The following is a 15824-nucleotide window of genomic DNA, read 5'->3' as shown; positions in this document are numbered from 1 at the left end:
CAACAAATGTGTGAGCAAATTGTTGAACAGTTTAAGAAAAACCTTTCTCAACCAGCTATTGCAAGGAATTTAGGGATTACACCATCTACGGTCCGTAATATCATCAAAGGGTTCAGAGAATCTGGAGAAATCACTGCACGTAAGCAGCTAAGCCCGTGACCTTCGATCCCTCAGGCTGTACTGCATCAACAAGCGACATCAGTGTGTAAAGGATATCACCACATGGGCTCAGGAAATCTTCAGAAACCCACTGTCAGTAACTACAGTTTGTCGCTACATCTGTAAATGCAAGTTAAAACTCTCCTATGCAAGGCGAAAACCGTTTATCAACAACACCCAGAAACGCCGCCGGCTTCTCTGGGCCTGAGCTCATCTAAGATGGACTGATACAAAATGGAAAAGTGTTCTGTGGTCTGACGAGTCCACATTTCAAATTGTTTTTGGAAACCGTGGACGTCGTGTCCTCCGGACCAAAGAGGAAAAGAACCATCCGGATTGTTATAAGCGCAAAGTTGAAAAGCCAGCATCTGTGATGGTATGGGGGTGTATTAGTGCACAAGACATGGGTAACTTACACATCTGTGAAGGCGCCATTAATGCTGAAAGGTACATACATGTTTTGGAGCAACATATGTTGCCATCCAAGCAACGTTATTTCAGCAAGACAATGCCAAGCCACGTGTTACATCAACGTGGCTTCATAGTAAAAGAGTGCGGGTACTAGACTGGCCTGCCTGTAGTCCAGACCTGTCTCCCATTGAAAATGTGTGGTGCATTATGAAGCCTAAAATACCACAACGGAGACCCCCGGACTGTTGAACAACTTAAGCTGTACATCAAGCAAGAATGGGAAAGAATTCCACCTGAGAAGCTTAAAAAATGTGTCTCCTCAGTTCCCAAACGTTTACTGAGTGTTGTTAAAAGGAAAGGCCATGTAACACAGTGGTGAACATGCCCTTTCCCAACTACTTTGGCACGTGTTGCAGCCATGAAATTCTAAGTTAATTATTATTTGCAAAAAAAAAATAAAGTTTATGAGTTTGAACATCAAATATGTTGTCTTTGTAGTGCATTCAATTGAATATGGGTTGAAAATGATTTGCAAATCATTGTATTCCGTTTATATTTACATCCAACACAATTTCCCAACTCATATGGAAACGGGGTTTGTATTACACTTGAAAAGTATATCTTCAAGATTAATTTATGTTCCAACACATTTAGTCCTATGATAATGATAACTGTGAGGATTTTGGTCACAATAATCATGATATGAAATGTTCATATCTTTACATCCCAAATATTTGTTGTAATGTGTTCATAGGTTCTTGGACTACCTGTCGGATCTTTGTGTGTCCATGAACAAGTCCATCCCTGTGACGCAGGAGCTCATCTGTAATGCAGTGCTCGATCCAACCAATGCGGACATCCTCATTGAAACTAAGTTAGCCTCCTCATTTCTTTTTGCATGTTGATTTTATATTGAAAGCAACATTTACAATGGGTGCATGTGCTTGTGCATTAGACTAGTCTGGTCAAGATTTGAGGTTGAAGTAGTAACAAATGGAGAGAATCCACTCGAGGCTGAGGATGAAGAGGAGGTGTGGCTGTTCTGGAAGGACAATTTTAAAGATATTCGGAGTAAGAGCATTCGAGAGTTGGCTCAGGATGCAAAGGAGGGCCAGAAGGAGGACCAGGAAGTGGTCAGTTATTACAGGTCAGGTATCTCAAAATACACTTACTAACATTTACCCTGTCAAATATCAGTTTTGGGAAATGTATCTACCAGATTAAATATTGTGAAACGCAAGTCAGAAAAATGAATGAAATAAAAAATAATGGAACTTGTGTATATTTAGTTTTGACTGGTGAAATTCATGAATAAAATGTCTTTATAGGTGCCAACTCAACCTTTTTGCCCGGATGTGTTTGGATCGTCAGTACTTGGCTATCAACAAGATCTCTGGTCAGCTGGATGTGGACTTGATTCTGCGCTGTATGTCTGATGAGGACCTACCTTTTGATTTGCGGGCCTCTTTCTGTCGCCTCATGCTGCACATGCATGTGGACCGTGACCCTCAGGAGCAGGTCACGCCTGTCAAATACGCCCGTCTATGGTCTGAGATACCCACTCAAATTACAATTGATGAGTGAGTTCATTTAAGTATTACGTTTTAGAATGGAAAGTCACTACTCTTCAAAAGATGTGGATTTATATTTCAAGTGTGACTCTCCTCTTATCTCGCCAGTTATGATAATGATGGAACCACCAGAGATGAGATTAAGGAACGATTCTGCCTCACAATGGATTTTGTGGAGAATTATCTGAGAGAGGTAGTGTCACAAAATATTCCCTTCACTGACAAAGAGAAAAACAAGCTGACCTTTGAGGTATTCCTTCATCTGTAATCCACATACCGTAATTTCCGGACTATAGAGCGCACCTAAATATAAGCCACACCCACCTAATTTTTAGAATGATTTTATTTTGTACAAATATATTTGCTGCACAGGTCTATATGAAATAATTACAGAGGTGCCTTGGTTTATTCACAAATTTGACAAAACCACGACCAGTGTTTATTCTCCTCCACCGCTGAAGTCGTGTTCTTCGGCGTGCTGCGGTTCGGCCTTTTGTCGCTCGTCCGTTTTATGCAGCAAGTTTTTCCTTTTCCGATGGCCGGGTTGATTATCTTTAGCTTTGGGGCTGTGTATTGTGTGCATTTGTTTGTTTCTTCTTTATAACAAGGGTCAGACAATAACGTGCTAAACGGCTGACTGAATAATTGTGTGTTTGTGCGTTTAATTTAATGCATACTTGCCAACCTTGAGACCTCCGATTTCGAGAGGTGGGGGGTGGGGGGCGTGGTTGGGGGCGTGGTTAAGAGGGGAGGAGTATATTTACAGCTAGGATTCACCAAGTCAAGTATTTCATATAAATATATATATATATATATATATATATATTTAAATAAAAGAAATACTTGAATTTCAGTGTTCATTTATTTACACATAACATTTTATTACACAACACTCATCTACTCATTGTTGAGTTAAGGGTTGAATTGTCCATCCTTGTTCTATTTGTCACTATTTTTCTAACCATGCTGTTTTTCTAGCCACCTCTGATGATGCATTGCTGTGTGGCACGCAAAAAGTGCTTTCATCAAATGCACTAGATGGCAGTATTGTCCTGTTTAAGAGTGTCACAACATTGCTGTTTACTGCAGACGAACTGCTTTACAGTAGACAAAAATGTGACTGCTGTTGTTGTGTGTTGTTACCGCGCTGGGAGGACGTTAATGAAACTGCCTAACAATAAACCCACATAAGAAACCAAGAACTTGCCCTCGATCATTCTACAGTTATAACGTCATTGGGCAGGTACGCTGTTTATATTATGTGCCTGAATTTCGGGAGATTTTCGGGAGAAAATTTGTCCCGGGAGGTTTTCGGGAGAGGCGCTGAATTTTGGGAGTCTCCCGGAAAATCCGGGAGGGTTGGCAAGTATGATTTAATGTGAACATTTTCATTGCTCCACCGAGACCCGTTTGGCAATTTCATTGGTCTGATATGGCGAGGCTAAATTTATTGGTCGCATGTGACACTCGTGAACCCGGAAACTTCATAAATTAGCCGCAGCATTTTAAAAGAGCAAGATTCAAAGCGTGGGGAAAAAAGTAGCGGCTTATAGATCGGAATTTACGGTATTTTGTGGTCACATTTTTTTCAAATGCAGCATGATTATTAAATTTTATGATTTGGTAGGTGGTGAACCTGGCAAGGAATCTCATATACTTTGGGTTCTACAACTTCAGTGACCTTTTAAGGCTTACGAAGATATTACTGAACATTTTAGACTGTGTCCACGTGAGCACCGTATATCCCATCAACAAGATTGAGAAGGGCGAGGAAAACAAAGGTTGGCTTCTCCCTCGTTAAACTTCACTCAGTTTTATTTACATTGTGACATTTGCGTTTGTGTAGCTGGCAGTAATGTGATGAAGTCCATTCATGGAGTCGGTGAACTAATGACCCAGGTAGTTTTGCGAGGAGGCAGCCTGTTGCACACCACACCAACTCATCAGCCAGAGGGCAACATGGTTAAAACCCAGGTGGAACCAGAAAGGGAAGACATCATGGTTATGGACACTAAACTTAAAGTCATCGAAATTCTACAGGTAAGGCTTTGAAAGAGGATTGTTTGAGGAGAACTTGAACACCACTGTTTTAAACTTATTTTTCTCTCTTAACCTCAGTTTATTCTAAATGTCCGGCTGGACTACAGGATCTCCTGCCTGCTCTGTATTTTCAAAAGAGAGTTTGATGAGAATAACCCGCAAGCAGAAAATATTACTTCCAATAATGTCACCAGTCAGATGGCAGGTATGAGACTAAAGTCCAGATTGTTTGATTAGTGGGAGGGCTATCCAAGCATGGTACACTTCCCTAACACCAGCACGTTTGGAAATATGAAGGGGAAAAAAAAGGTTGCATAATCACAGTACAGGTTTACCTCAACTTACAAGCACATTGCGTTCCACGACCAAGCTTGTAACTGAAATCACTCGTCTCTCACTGCAGCCTTGCCCATAAAAATTAATTAAAATCAATTTAATCCGTGTTTGGCACTCTTAAAACGCCACCATTTTAACATGTATCATGCCTTTTTAAAGAAAAAAACTAACGTTTAGATAACAAATATTGTTTGAAAAACATGGTAATAATTAGGGATGTCCGATAATATTGGCAGGCCGATAAATGCGTTAAAATGTAATATCGGAAATTATTGGTATCGTTTTTTTATTATCGGTGTCGTTTTTTTATTTTTTATTTATTTTTTTATTTTTTTATTAAATCAACATAAAAAACACAAGATACACTTACAATTAGTGCACCAACTCATTCACACTCCTTCACACAAAAGGGTTGTTTCTTTCTGTTATTAATATTCTGGTTCCTACATTATATATCAATATATATCAATACAGTCTGCAAGGGATACAGTCCGTAAGCACACATGATTGTGCGTGCTGCTGGTCCACTAATAGTACTAACCTTTAACAGTTAATTTGACTAATTTTCATTAATGACTAGTTTCAATGTAACTGTTTTTATATTGTTTTACTTTATTTTTTATTCAAGAATTTTTTATTTATTTATTTATCTTATTTATTTATTTTTTTTAAAAGTACCTTATCTTCACCATATCTGGTTGTCCAAATTAGGCATAATAATGTGTTAATTCTTATGCCTAATTTGGACAACCAGATATGGTGAAGATATCTGGTTGTCCAAATTAGGCATAAGAATTAACACATTATTATGCCTAATTTGGACAACCAGATATGGTGAAGATAAGGTACTTTAAAAAAAAATATATATATATAAAATAAGATAAATAAATAAATAAAAAATTCTTGAATAAAAAATAAAGTAAAACAATATAAAAACAGTTACATATCTGGTTGTCCAAATTAGGCATAATAATGTGTTAATTCATAGGGTGAGAAGCTCTGTCATCCGGGGAGAGCTCAAAGTAAAGCCGCTGCTCCTCCACATCGAGAGGAGCCAGATGAGGTGGTTCGGGCATCTAGTCAGGATGCCACCCGAGCGCCTCCCTAGGGAGTTGTTTAGGCCACGAGGAAGACCCAGGACACGTTGGGAAGACTATGTCTCCCGGCTGGCCTGGGAACGCCTCGGGATCCCCCGGGAGGAGCTGGACGAAGTGGCTGGGGAGAGGGAAGTCTGGGCTTCCCTGCTTAAGCTGCTGCCCCCGCGACCCGACCTCGGATAAGCGGAAGAAGATGGATGGATGTGTTAATTCCACGACTGCATATATCGGTTGATATCGGTATTGGTTGATATCGGTATCGGTAATTAAAGAGTTGGACAATATCGGATATCGGCAAAAAGCCATTATCGGACATCCCTAGTAATAATATATACTACAAACCACTTCAGGACTTTTATACAACATTTACTTGGGGACCCATCTAATGCAGTGTCTCACACGGCTGCTTCCCCATTCAGTGTTGCCAACTACGCTTATTATCTGTTCATTATAAGCAATTTGTTTTCATAAAGCTGGTTGCGTTTTTCTCTTGTGACATCTGGCTACACTGTCACCGTGTAGCAACTAAGAAATCGCTGTTCATATTGCACATAGATGTGTTTGAGTGACGGACCGAAGAAGTCACATGACAACATCTGACCTATATGTGCCAAAGGTAATGCTCGACCATCCAGTTTGTTGAGTAAAGACTAGACGGAATAAATTGAAACACGTCATACTCAGCATTGGCTGCGTCTCAATATTTTTATGGATAAATGTATTTTTAATGTTTCGTTTCTCTGATTTGGTTTTCCACTTCTTCTCCTTCACACTAATTTTCTTAGTTCCAATGGCAGGATTTTGTCAATGTCTGAACGGCACTCAGATGCACACTTCAACTGTCTAATCAAATTGTATGTTTGTTTCTTATATAAAGGAAGCAAAAACAATGTGTAACAATATATTAACTCTTTATCGCTCAAACGGCACAATCATGTTCAAGTATTACCTTAATCACTGATGAAAATGCTGAGAGACAGCTCGTATCTCAAATTACTCGTGAGTTAAGGTACTTGTAAGTTGAGGTTGCGCTGTACTTTTTAATGTGGTTTATTTTTGACCGTGTGTGGGGAAAAAAGTAGCGGTTACCGTATTTTTCGGACTATAAGTTGCAGTTTTTTTCATGGTTTGGCCGGGGGTGCGACTTATACTAGGGAGCGACTTATGTGTGAAATTATTAACACATTACCGTAAAATATCAAATAATATTATTTAGCTCATTCACGTAAGAGACTAGACGTATAAGATTTCATGGGATTTAGCGATTAGGAGTGACAGATTGTTTGGTAAACGTATAGCATGTTCTATATGATATAGTTATTTGAATGACTCTTACCATAAAAAGTTAAGTTAACATACCAGGCACGTTCTCAGTTGGTTATTTATGCGTCATATAACGTACACTTATTCAGCCTGTTGTTCACTATTTTTTTATTTTATTTTAAATTGCCTTTCAAATGTCTATTCTTGGTATTTGGTTTTATCAAATAAATTTCCCCCAAAAATGCGACTTATACTCCAGTGCGACTTATATATGTTTTTTCCCTTCTTTATTATGCATTTTCGGCCGGTGCGACTTATACTCCGGAGCGACTTATACTCCGAATAATACGGTATATATTTTTATAAATTCTAATACTTCTGGAGAGGGTGGGGCGTGGAGGTTTTCTATTGCAATCTAATACGGACCACTGACGTAGACCTATTTTAGCATCGATTTTTAAGACCATTTAAACACTTGCGTGCCTTTACTTTGACATGTGACCAAGACCAAAGGAAGTGTGTGAAATGTTTCAGGAATACAGTCAAAGGGCAAATGGAGGGTTTAGACCAGTGGTTCTCAAATGAGGGTACGCGTACCCCTGGGGGTACTTGAAGGTATGCCAAGGGGTACGTGCGATTTTCTTTAAATGTCTGTCAAAAAGAACTGTGAAAAGAAATGCAACAATGCAATATTCAGTGTTGACAGCGAGATTTTTTGTGAACATGTTCGATAAATATTGATGTTAAAGATTTTGTTTTTTGTGAATAAATGTTTAGAATTAAGTTCATGAATCCAGATGGATCTCATTACAATCCCCAAAGAGGGCACTTTAAGTTGATGATTACTTCTATGTGTAGAAATCTTTATTTATAATTGAATCACTTGTTTATTTTTCAACAAGTTTTTAGTTATTTTTATATATTTTTTTCCAAATAGTTCAAGAAAGACCACAACAAATGAGCAATATTTTGCACTGTTATACAATTTAATAAATCAGAAACTGATGACATAGTGCTGTATTTGACTCCTTTATCTCTTTTTTTCAACCAAAAATGCTTTGCTCTGATTAGGGGGTACTTGAATTAAAAACATGTTCACAGGGGGTACAGCACTGATAAAAGGTTGAGAACCACTGGTTTAGACGTTTGGCCAAGTGTGTGTGTCACTGTGTCCTAAAACAAAGTTAATAGTTTACTGAAAATGATTTTAAATATTAAATTGTGACATTCTCCAGGAAATCTTGACTTTGAAAATATCGAGGAACAGGCTGAAGGAATATTTGGAGGAAGGTAATTCATTTTTCAACATGCCATGTTAGCAATAGCTTGAAGCAGGAGGCTGGTAAGATAATTAAGTAAGCTTTTTTTCAGTGAAGAGAACACTCCACTTGACCTGGATGAACATGGCGGACGTACTTTCCTCAGAGTCCTACTACACCTGACCATGCACGATTACCCCCCTCTTGTGTCCGGAGCACTTCACTTGCTCTTCCGACACTTCAGCCAAAGGCAGGAAGTCCTCATGGCGTTTAAGCAGGTAGGTCTTCATCTCTGACACTGAAAAGTTGTCCTTTTTTTTAATTAACGAAAACTGACAATTTGTGACGTGTTTGAGTTGTGTAAACCTATGCGTCAAAAAACAGGTGCAGCTCCTTGTGACCAGGCAGGATGTTGATAACTACAAACAGATCAAATCAGACCTTGACCAACTACGATCCATAGTGGAGAAATCTGAGTTGTGGGTTTACAAAAGGCAGGGAGAAGATGGTATGGACGGAGATGGACCGTCCGAGTCTGATAACAAAAATAAGGTAAAGTAGTTGGCAGCTAAGGTGCAGTGACGTGCGGTGAGGTTGATGGCTGGTGAGGCACTGACTTCATCACAGTCACATTTACAAACATTGATTGGCAGCAGTTAACGGGTTATGTTTAAAAGCTCATACCAGCATTCTTCCCTGCTTGGCACTCAGCATCAAGGGTTGCGACTGGGTGTTAAATCACCAACAATTATTCCCGGGCGTGGCGCCGCTGCTGCCCATTGCTCCCCTCACATCCCAGGGGGTGAGCAAGAGGATGGGTCAAATGCAGAGGACAAATTTCACCACACCTAGTTTGTGTGTGACAATAATTGGTACTTTAACTTAACTTTAACTTTACACATACAAACTGTAGCACACAAAAAAGCACATTTAATAAAAAAAAACTTTATTATGGTCTTACCTTTACTTATAAGTGCGGGAACAGTGGTGTTCGTGTTGGAGGAGTTGTGAATGAATGAAATATGAAATCCGTGCTGCAGTCTGCAGGTGTACCTAATGTTGTGTCCATGCAGTCGTTCACGGCTCCTCCGGCGCGAGCAATGTTGTTTTTGCACTTTTTGGCTTCTTGTTAAGTGACTTTTTTTTGGGTGGATTCGGTCTTGCACGTGGAGGGTTTGGGTGTGGGCTTTGGTTGGTGTGGCGCTCCCGTCGGGGGGTGCATTAACCGGCACCAGGAGGCGGGATTACGCGAGCCTCACACAGTGCGTCTTTGCAGCAGTTTTATGATTGCTCAGCACAAGAAATACGTTACACACATACAGTTGTTGACAAAATACACTGTACATTATATACCTCAGCTAACTAAACTATGGAAATGTATAATATAATTCATATAGCAATACGGTCTCACTGCACAGCAGACCAGCAGTTAGCCGAGTCATTGCGCAATCCATGGTGAGGCACAACTGAGTGATGTGCCTCAACTGGCTGCTGATCAACGCACCGTCTCTTCTCAGTATTTGAACGGCAAATGTGAAAATTCAGCGATTTTGAATAAAAATAATCTAAAACTGGTGAAGTTAAATGGAAAATAACTTTATAGTATAATGACTGGATACATATAACAATTTAATTAATTTTTTTTCTTTTTACATTTTTTTTCTTTCCATGAGGCAGGTGAGGCGGGGGCCTCACCTGCCTCTAGTGACCGCACGTCACTGCTAAGGTGATAATGCTATGTTTAGTGTACCGACAAAGGCTCACCTGAATAGTATTTGGATAGGTCAAAACTGACAAGTAGAAGCACTGTTTGAACTTGGAAAAAAGACAGACACTACACCACATCTTCAATCAAACAAAACATGAATGTGACTTAAAAAAATAGTTCAACATTTGTTTTTGTAGTAATTTTACACTTCCTTATTCACTGCTCGACAGGGAGATTCCCTTGGTTCTGACAGGAACAGCACAGAAAGCAGCAGCAACTATAACTACAGGGTCGTAAAAGAGGTAGTGTGCTCGTACGCAGTCATTTCTTTTTTGAATGTTTGTGTTATGCTTGTTAGTAAGTTTTGTTGCGTTTTTTTTGCACAGATTCTGCTCCGTCTCAGTCAACTCTGTGTCCAGGAAGGTGCCTCAGGGAAGAAGAGTAAGAAACAGCAGCAGAGGCTGCTGAGGAACATGGGAGCTCATTGTGTAGTGCTTGAACTTCTGCAGATCCCCTATGAAAAGGTGCCTTGAGCGCCTCTGTCATTTAATGTTACAGTCATCCCTCGTTTATCGCGGCCAATTGGTTCTAGGCTTGGACAGTGGCAAACACATTTTCGTGAAGTAGGAATATTAATAATAAATCAAATATTTTAGTAGTTGGAGCATAAAAAAATACATTATACGACTGTCTAAAAACATTTTTTGCATAATTTGAGCCCTCTAACCATGAAATAACACACATATAGTCACTTTTACACAAATTGCATCCAATATATTAGAGTCCATTAGTACTCACTAGTAGTCGGGAGGATCCTCCAAGCATCACTGTTAGAGCCATACTTGCCAACCCTCCCGGATTTTCCGGGAGACTCCCGAAATTCAGCACCTCTCCCGAAAACCTCCCGGGACAAATTTTCTCCCGAAAATCTCCCGAAATTCAGGCGGACCTGAGTGACGTGTCGACAGCCTGTTTTCACGTCCGCTTTCCCACAATATAAACAGCGTGCATGCCCAATCACGTTATAACTGTAGAATGATCGAGGGCGAGTTCTTGGTTTCTTATGTGGGTTTATTGTTAGGCAGTTTCATTAACGTCCTCCCAGCGCGGCAACAACACACAACTACAGCAGTCATGTTTTCGTCTACCGTAAAGCAGTTCTTCTGCCGTAAACAGCAATGTTGTGACACTCTTAAACAGGACAATACTGCCATCTACTGTACATGCATATGTGACATTAACATCTACGGCTCTTAGAGAGTGCAGTGCACAACTGCGCACACAACAAGGAGACGAAGCAGAATGCATCATCAGAGAGGGTGTTCAGCATGGTTAGAAAAATAGTGACAGAGAATAGAACAAGGATGGACAATTCAACCCTTAACTCAACAATGAGTAGATGAGTGTTATGTGTGTGTATATGTGTAAATAAATGAACACTGAAATTCAAGTATTTCTCTTATTTATATATATATCCATCCATCCATCCATTTTCTACCGCTTATTCTCTTCGGGGTCGCGGGGGGCGCTGGAGCCTATCTCAGCTACAATCGGGCGGAAGGCGGGGTACACCCTGGACAAGTCGCTACCTCATCGCAGGGCCAACACAGATAGACAGACAACTTTCACACTCACATTCACACACTAGGGCCAATTTAGTGTTGCCAATCAACTTATCCCCAGGTGCATGTCTTTGGAGGTGGGAGGAAGCCGGAGTACCCGGAGGGAACCCACGCAGTCACGGGGAGAACATGCAAACTCCACACAGAAAGATCCCGAGGTCGGGATTGAACTCACGACTACTCAGGACCTTCGTTTTGTGAGGCAGACGCACTAACCCCTCTTCCACCGTGCTGCCCTTATATATATATATATATATATATATATATATATATATATATATATACATATACAAATAGCTAGAATTCACTGAAAGTCAAGTATTTCTTATATATATATATATATATGAAGTACTTGACTTGGTGAATTCTAGCTGTAAATATACTCCTCCCCTCTTAACCACGCCCCCCCCCCCCCCCCCCCCCCGACACCCCCCCACCTCCCGAAATCGGAGGTCTCAAGGTTGGCAAGTATGGTTATAGCTGTCGCACGGCCATTATGTGCAAATACATTCTGGGTAATTCCTTTAAGTGAAAACCGGGCTTCGATGCGCTGAAACCACGGGGCTATGTTGTTGCACCTAAAGTTAGTCAACTTGACAATCGAAACTATGATGTGTTTCGAATGGTGTTAGCATTCTGTGTTGTTCGCATTGCGTGTTCCACATCGCTCATGCCAAATAATCAACAATGTTATGTGCAGCTGATGATCTCCACTTAGCATTGCCGGGACATCTGCTGATAACTCACAGCAGTGTTAGCATTAGGTGCCGCTCCAAGTCACAACGAGTCCTGGTCTCGTCTTTTTGATTAGGGCTGTCAAAGTTAACCTGATAATATGCGCTAACAATAAGTTCCTTTGACAGTGTACATTTTTTTTTAACCTGCATGCATCCTGACTCCTTTTGACCCTCGGTCCATTCCGTAACGTGGGAAATGTAATGGGGTTTAGTTACTGTTGAGCCACAAGCTCTAAAAGAGCGAGCATAAATGCACAATGAAAAGGGTACATTATGGAAATCCCATGTTCAAAGCCATGACGAAAGCGTGCTGGTGCGCTTTGCCGCTTGCACGGAGGTGGCGCTTTACTTCCGTGTTTGGATTACGGTTGAGTGCGTTGATACCATAATAGATTATTCTAACTGCTTTAGTAAGAGCTCAGCAGGAAAGAAAGATGGTAAGCAGGAACTCTCGAGCCACTTTTTATCAGAGACTTTAGTGTCATCAAGACAGCTCTTCTCGTACCAATCACATACTTTTCACAATAATAGCGCTACGTGTCAAATCCGATCAAACTACCGTAGCAAAATGAAAAATTACGATCATGCTTTGTCAAGGATGTTTGGTTATGTAATCTGTGATATTTCTACCTAATTAAATGGTTTTTTGTCAGATTGAAATACAGTGTATCATCTTTTATAACCTGTTCTGATTGATAGTCCACAATAACAGACTGTTTAGCAGACTGAATATTGCATTTTATAAATAAATAGAGAAGGTTAAAGCATTGTCATGCAGAGAGATAAAAAACATTAACTTGTACAACATGTAATGTACAGAACATCAGAACCATTTATTCAGGCAGTAATATCACAGATTACATTACGAAACTATGACAATCAAATCATGATCGTAACAATCAACATTTTGTGTTGACATGCGAAACTGGTATCTAAACATGGTGTAGCTCCTCTCCTCTGAATGCAAGTGCCTCTACAGCTGGAATACATTTTTTTTTATTTCTACAAAATGCAAAATCTGGCAAGACACTAACGCACTGCAGGTAATTTGTTTTATTGTTTTTAAAAGCATGTTTATGTCCATTTTGTATTGAGCACAATGTTTAAAAAGCATTTTATTAAAACAAACTAATTGTCCAGGCATGGTAATAAAAACTTGAAAATTATCTTTCTAGGCCAGGGTACACTAATTAATGAAGAAAAATTATATCTATATGCGATTAATGGAAATTAAATATTTTAATCATTTGACAGCCTTACTTTTTTATATCATTGCATTAAAGGTTCACCAATGTGGAGATCTAATGGATGAGGCTTGAATTGAAAATGAAGTGCATCAAAATGTTGTTCTGCCAAAAGTTGGTCAACTTCATTGAGATATGAAGATAGAGCCAAGATTAGCAGCCTGTTGTTGTTAGCAGTTTTTAACCAGAAGCGTAAGTCCTGCCTAGTGAATACCTTTATTAATCACCACAACAAAATGATAGAAAATAAGACAAATACTGCACTTTAAAACATAAAAGACATGTTTAAGACTTAATTTAGGCCATAATTATGTAGAACATGTTTGGAAAAAAGTTTACCTTTTTTTAAAAAATCTGTGATATAATGAAACTGCAATAGTTGAAGCTAAGGACGACTGTATATCCTTTGCATGTATACATTTATAGAAAAATAGATGCTGTGTGTGATTCTGTGTGTTTTCCTTAACAGGATGAAGATGTCCGAATGCAGGAAATTATGAAACTGGCTCATGAGTTTCTTCAGAACTTCTGTGCAGGCAACCAGCCAAACCAAGCTCTTCTCCACAAGCATATCAACCTCTTTCTTAACCCAGGGGTGAGTTCCCCCTCATTAATCAGGGCGAGAAATGATCAATACAGTGTTCCTGGAAAGTATTCACAAAGCTTCACTTTTTCCATATGCTATGTTACAGCCTTATTCCAAAATATAATAAATTAAAATGTGTCTTTTAAATTCTACAGACAATACCCAATAATGACCATCATATTCTTTTTGAATATGATGCCACAAGCTTGGCACACTTATCTTTGGGCAGTGTTGTCCATTCGTCTTTACCCATTCCTTTTTGCAGCATCTCTCAAGCTCCATAAGGTTGGACGAAAAATGTATGTTTTCATCCAGGATGTCTCTGTACATTCCTGTGTTCATCTTTCCCTCTACCCTGACTCGTCTCCCAGTTCTTGCTGCTGAAAGCCATCCCCACTGTAGGGATGGTATTGGCCTGGTTTCCTCCAAACATGATGCCTGACATTCATGCCAAAGAGTTTAATCTTTGTCTACTCAGACCAAAGAAATGTTTCTCATTGACTGAGTCGTTTAGGTGCATTTTGGCAAACTTTTTACTAAGAAATGGCTTCCTTCTGATCACTATACCATACAGGCCTGATTTGTGGACTGCTGCAGAGATAGTTGTCCTTCTTGAAGGTTCTCCTCTCTCCATAGCAGAAAGCTGTAGCGCTGACAGAGTGATCATTGGGTTCTTGGTCACCTCCCTGACTAGACTAAGATGAAACCCTCAAATCTAAACTCCAAACATCCCAGAACAAGCTAGTCAGATTACTTCTAGACCTCCACCCCAGATCCCACCTCACTCCTACCCACTTCTCCAAAGTGGGCTGGCTCAGGGTGGAGGACAGAGTAAAACAACTTGCACTGAGCCTAGTCTATAAAATCCGCTACACCTCCCTGATACCGAAGTACATGTCAAACTACTTCCTTAACGTAAATGACCGCCATAACCACAACACCAGGGGGAGCTCCACTAACCACGTTAAACCCAGATTCCGAACTAACAAAGGTCTTAACTCATTCTCATTTTATGCCACATCAATGTGGAATGCGCTCCCAACAGGTATAAAAGAAAGTGCATCTCTATCCTCCTTCAAAACCGCAATAAAAGTTCACCTCCAGGCAGCTACAACCCTAAACTAACACCCTCCCCGGATTGTTAATAATCAAATGTAAACAATCAAATGCAGATACTTTTTCTTATGCCTTCTGATATCTCTCTCTGTCTCTCTGTCTCTCTCTCTCTGTCTCTGTCTCTCTCTGTCTCTCTCTCTCTCTCTCTCTGTCTCTGTCTCTGTCTCTGTCTGTGTGTGTGCCCACTACTTGCTGTCCATATCCTACCAAGTCAGACCTACACTGTTCCAATATCCATTTCTCTGTTCTCAATTGTTGATGACTGATGATATCAACCCAACCCCCTCCACACCCCGAATTGTAAATAATTCAATGTGATGACTGTATTATGATGATAGTATATATCTGATAGTATATATCTGTATCATGAATCAACTACAGTGGACCCCGACTTAAACAAGTTGAAAAACTTATTCGGGTGTTACCATTTAGTGGTCAATTGTACGGAATATGTACTTCACTGTGCAACCTACTAATAAAAGTCTCAATCAATCAATCAATGCAGCAATGTATGGAGACATCCTGGTTGAAAGCCAACTCTTCCCCCCCAATCTGATGGAGCTTGAGGGGTGCTGCAAAGATGAATGGGTGAAACTGCCCAAAGATAGGTTTGCCCAGCTTGTGGCATCGTATTAAAAAATAATTGCGGCTGTAATTGCTGCCAAGGTGTATCAA

The 15824-nt window shown here is 40.0% G+C and overlaps 1 protein-coding gene across 10 annotated transcripts in view; it reads left to right on the top strand.

Moving 5' to 3' along the window:
• The window catches only part of itpr1b (inositol 1,4,5-trisphosphate receptor, type 1b), a 254529-nt gene that overhangs the window by 56233 nt on the left and 182472 nt on the right, over positions 1–15824 (top strand). For all 10 annotated transcript variants that reach the window (XM_061923933.2, XM_072916599.1, XM_061923928.2 and 7 more), the window contains exons 19-31: positions 1325–1444; positions 1526–1717; positions 1899–2150; positions 2250–2391; positions 3769–3922; positions 3988–4181; positions 4260–4386; positions 8113–8167; positions 8249–8414; positions 8521–8688; positions 10075–10146; positions 10231–10368; positions 13917–14042. In XM_061923933.2, the coding sequence (XP_061779917.2) occupies positions 1325–1444; positions 1526–1717; positions 1899–2150; positions 2250–2391; positions 3769–3922; positions 3988–4181; positions 4260–4386; positions 8113–8167; positions 8249–8414; positions 8521–8688; positions 10075–10146; positions 10231–10368; positions 13917–14042 (1906 nt within the window). The remainder of the gene's footprint in view (positions 1–1324; positions 1445–1525; positions 1718–1898; positions 2151–2249; positions 2392–3768; positions 3923–3987; positions 4182–4259; positions 4387–8112; positions 8168–8248; positions 8415–8520; positions 8689–10074; positions 10147–10230; positions 10369–13916; positions 14043–15824) is intronic.

The sequence above is a fragment of the Nerophis lumbriciformis genome, linkage group LG28 (assembly GCF_033978685.3).
Source record: "Nerophis lumbriciformis linkage group LG28, RoL_Nlum_v2.1, whole genome shotgun sequence".
NCBI lineage: Eukaryota > Metazoa > Chordata > Actinopteri > Syngnathiformes > Syngnathidae > Nerophis > Nerophis lumbriciformis.
Note: the sequence above shows the minus strand (reverse complement) of the source record. Positions and strands in the feature narration are given on the sequence as shown.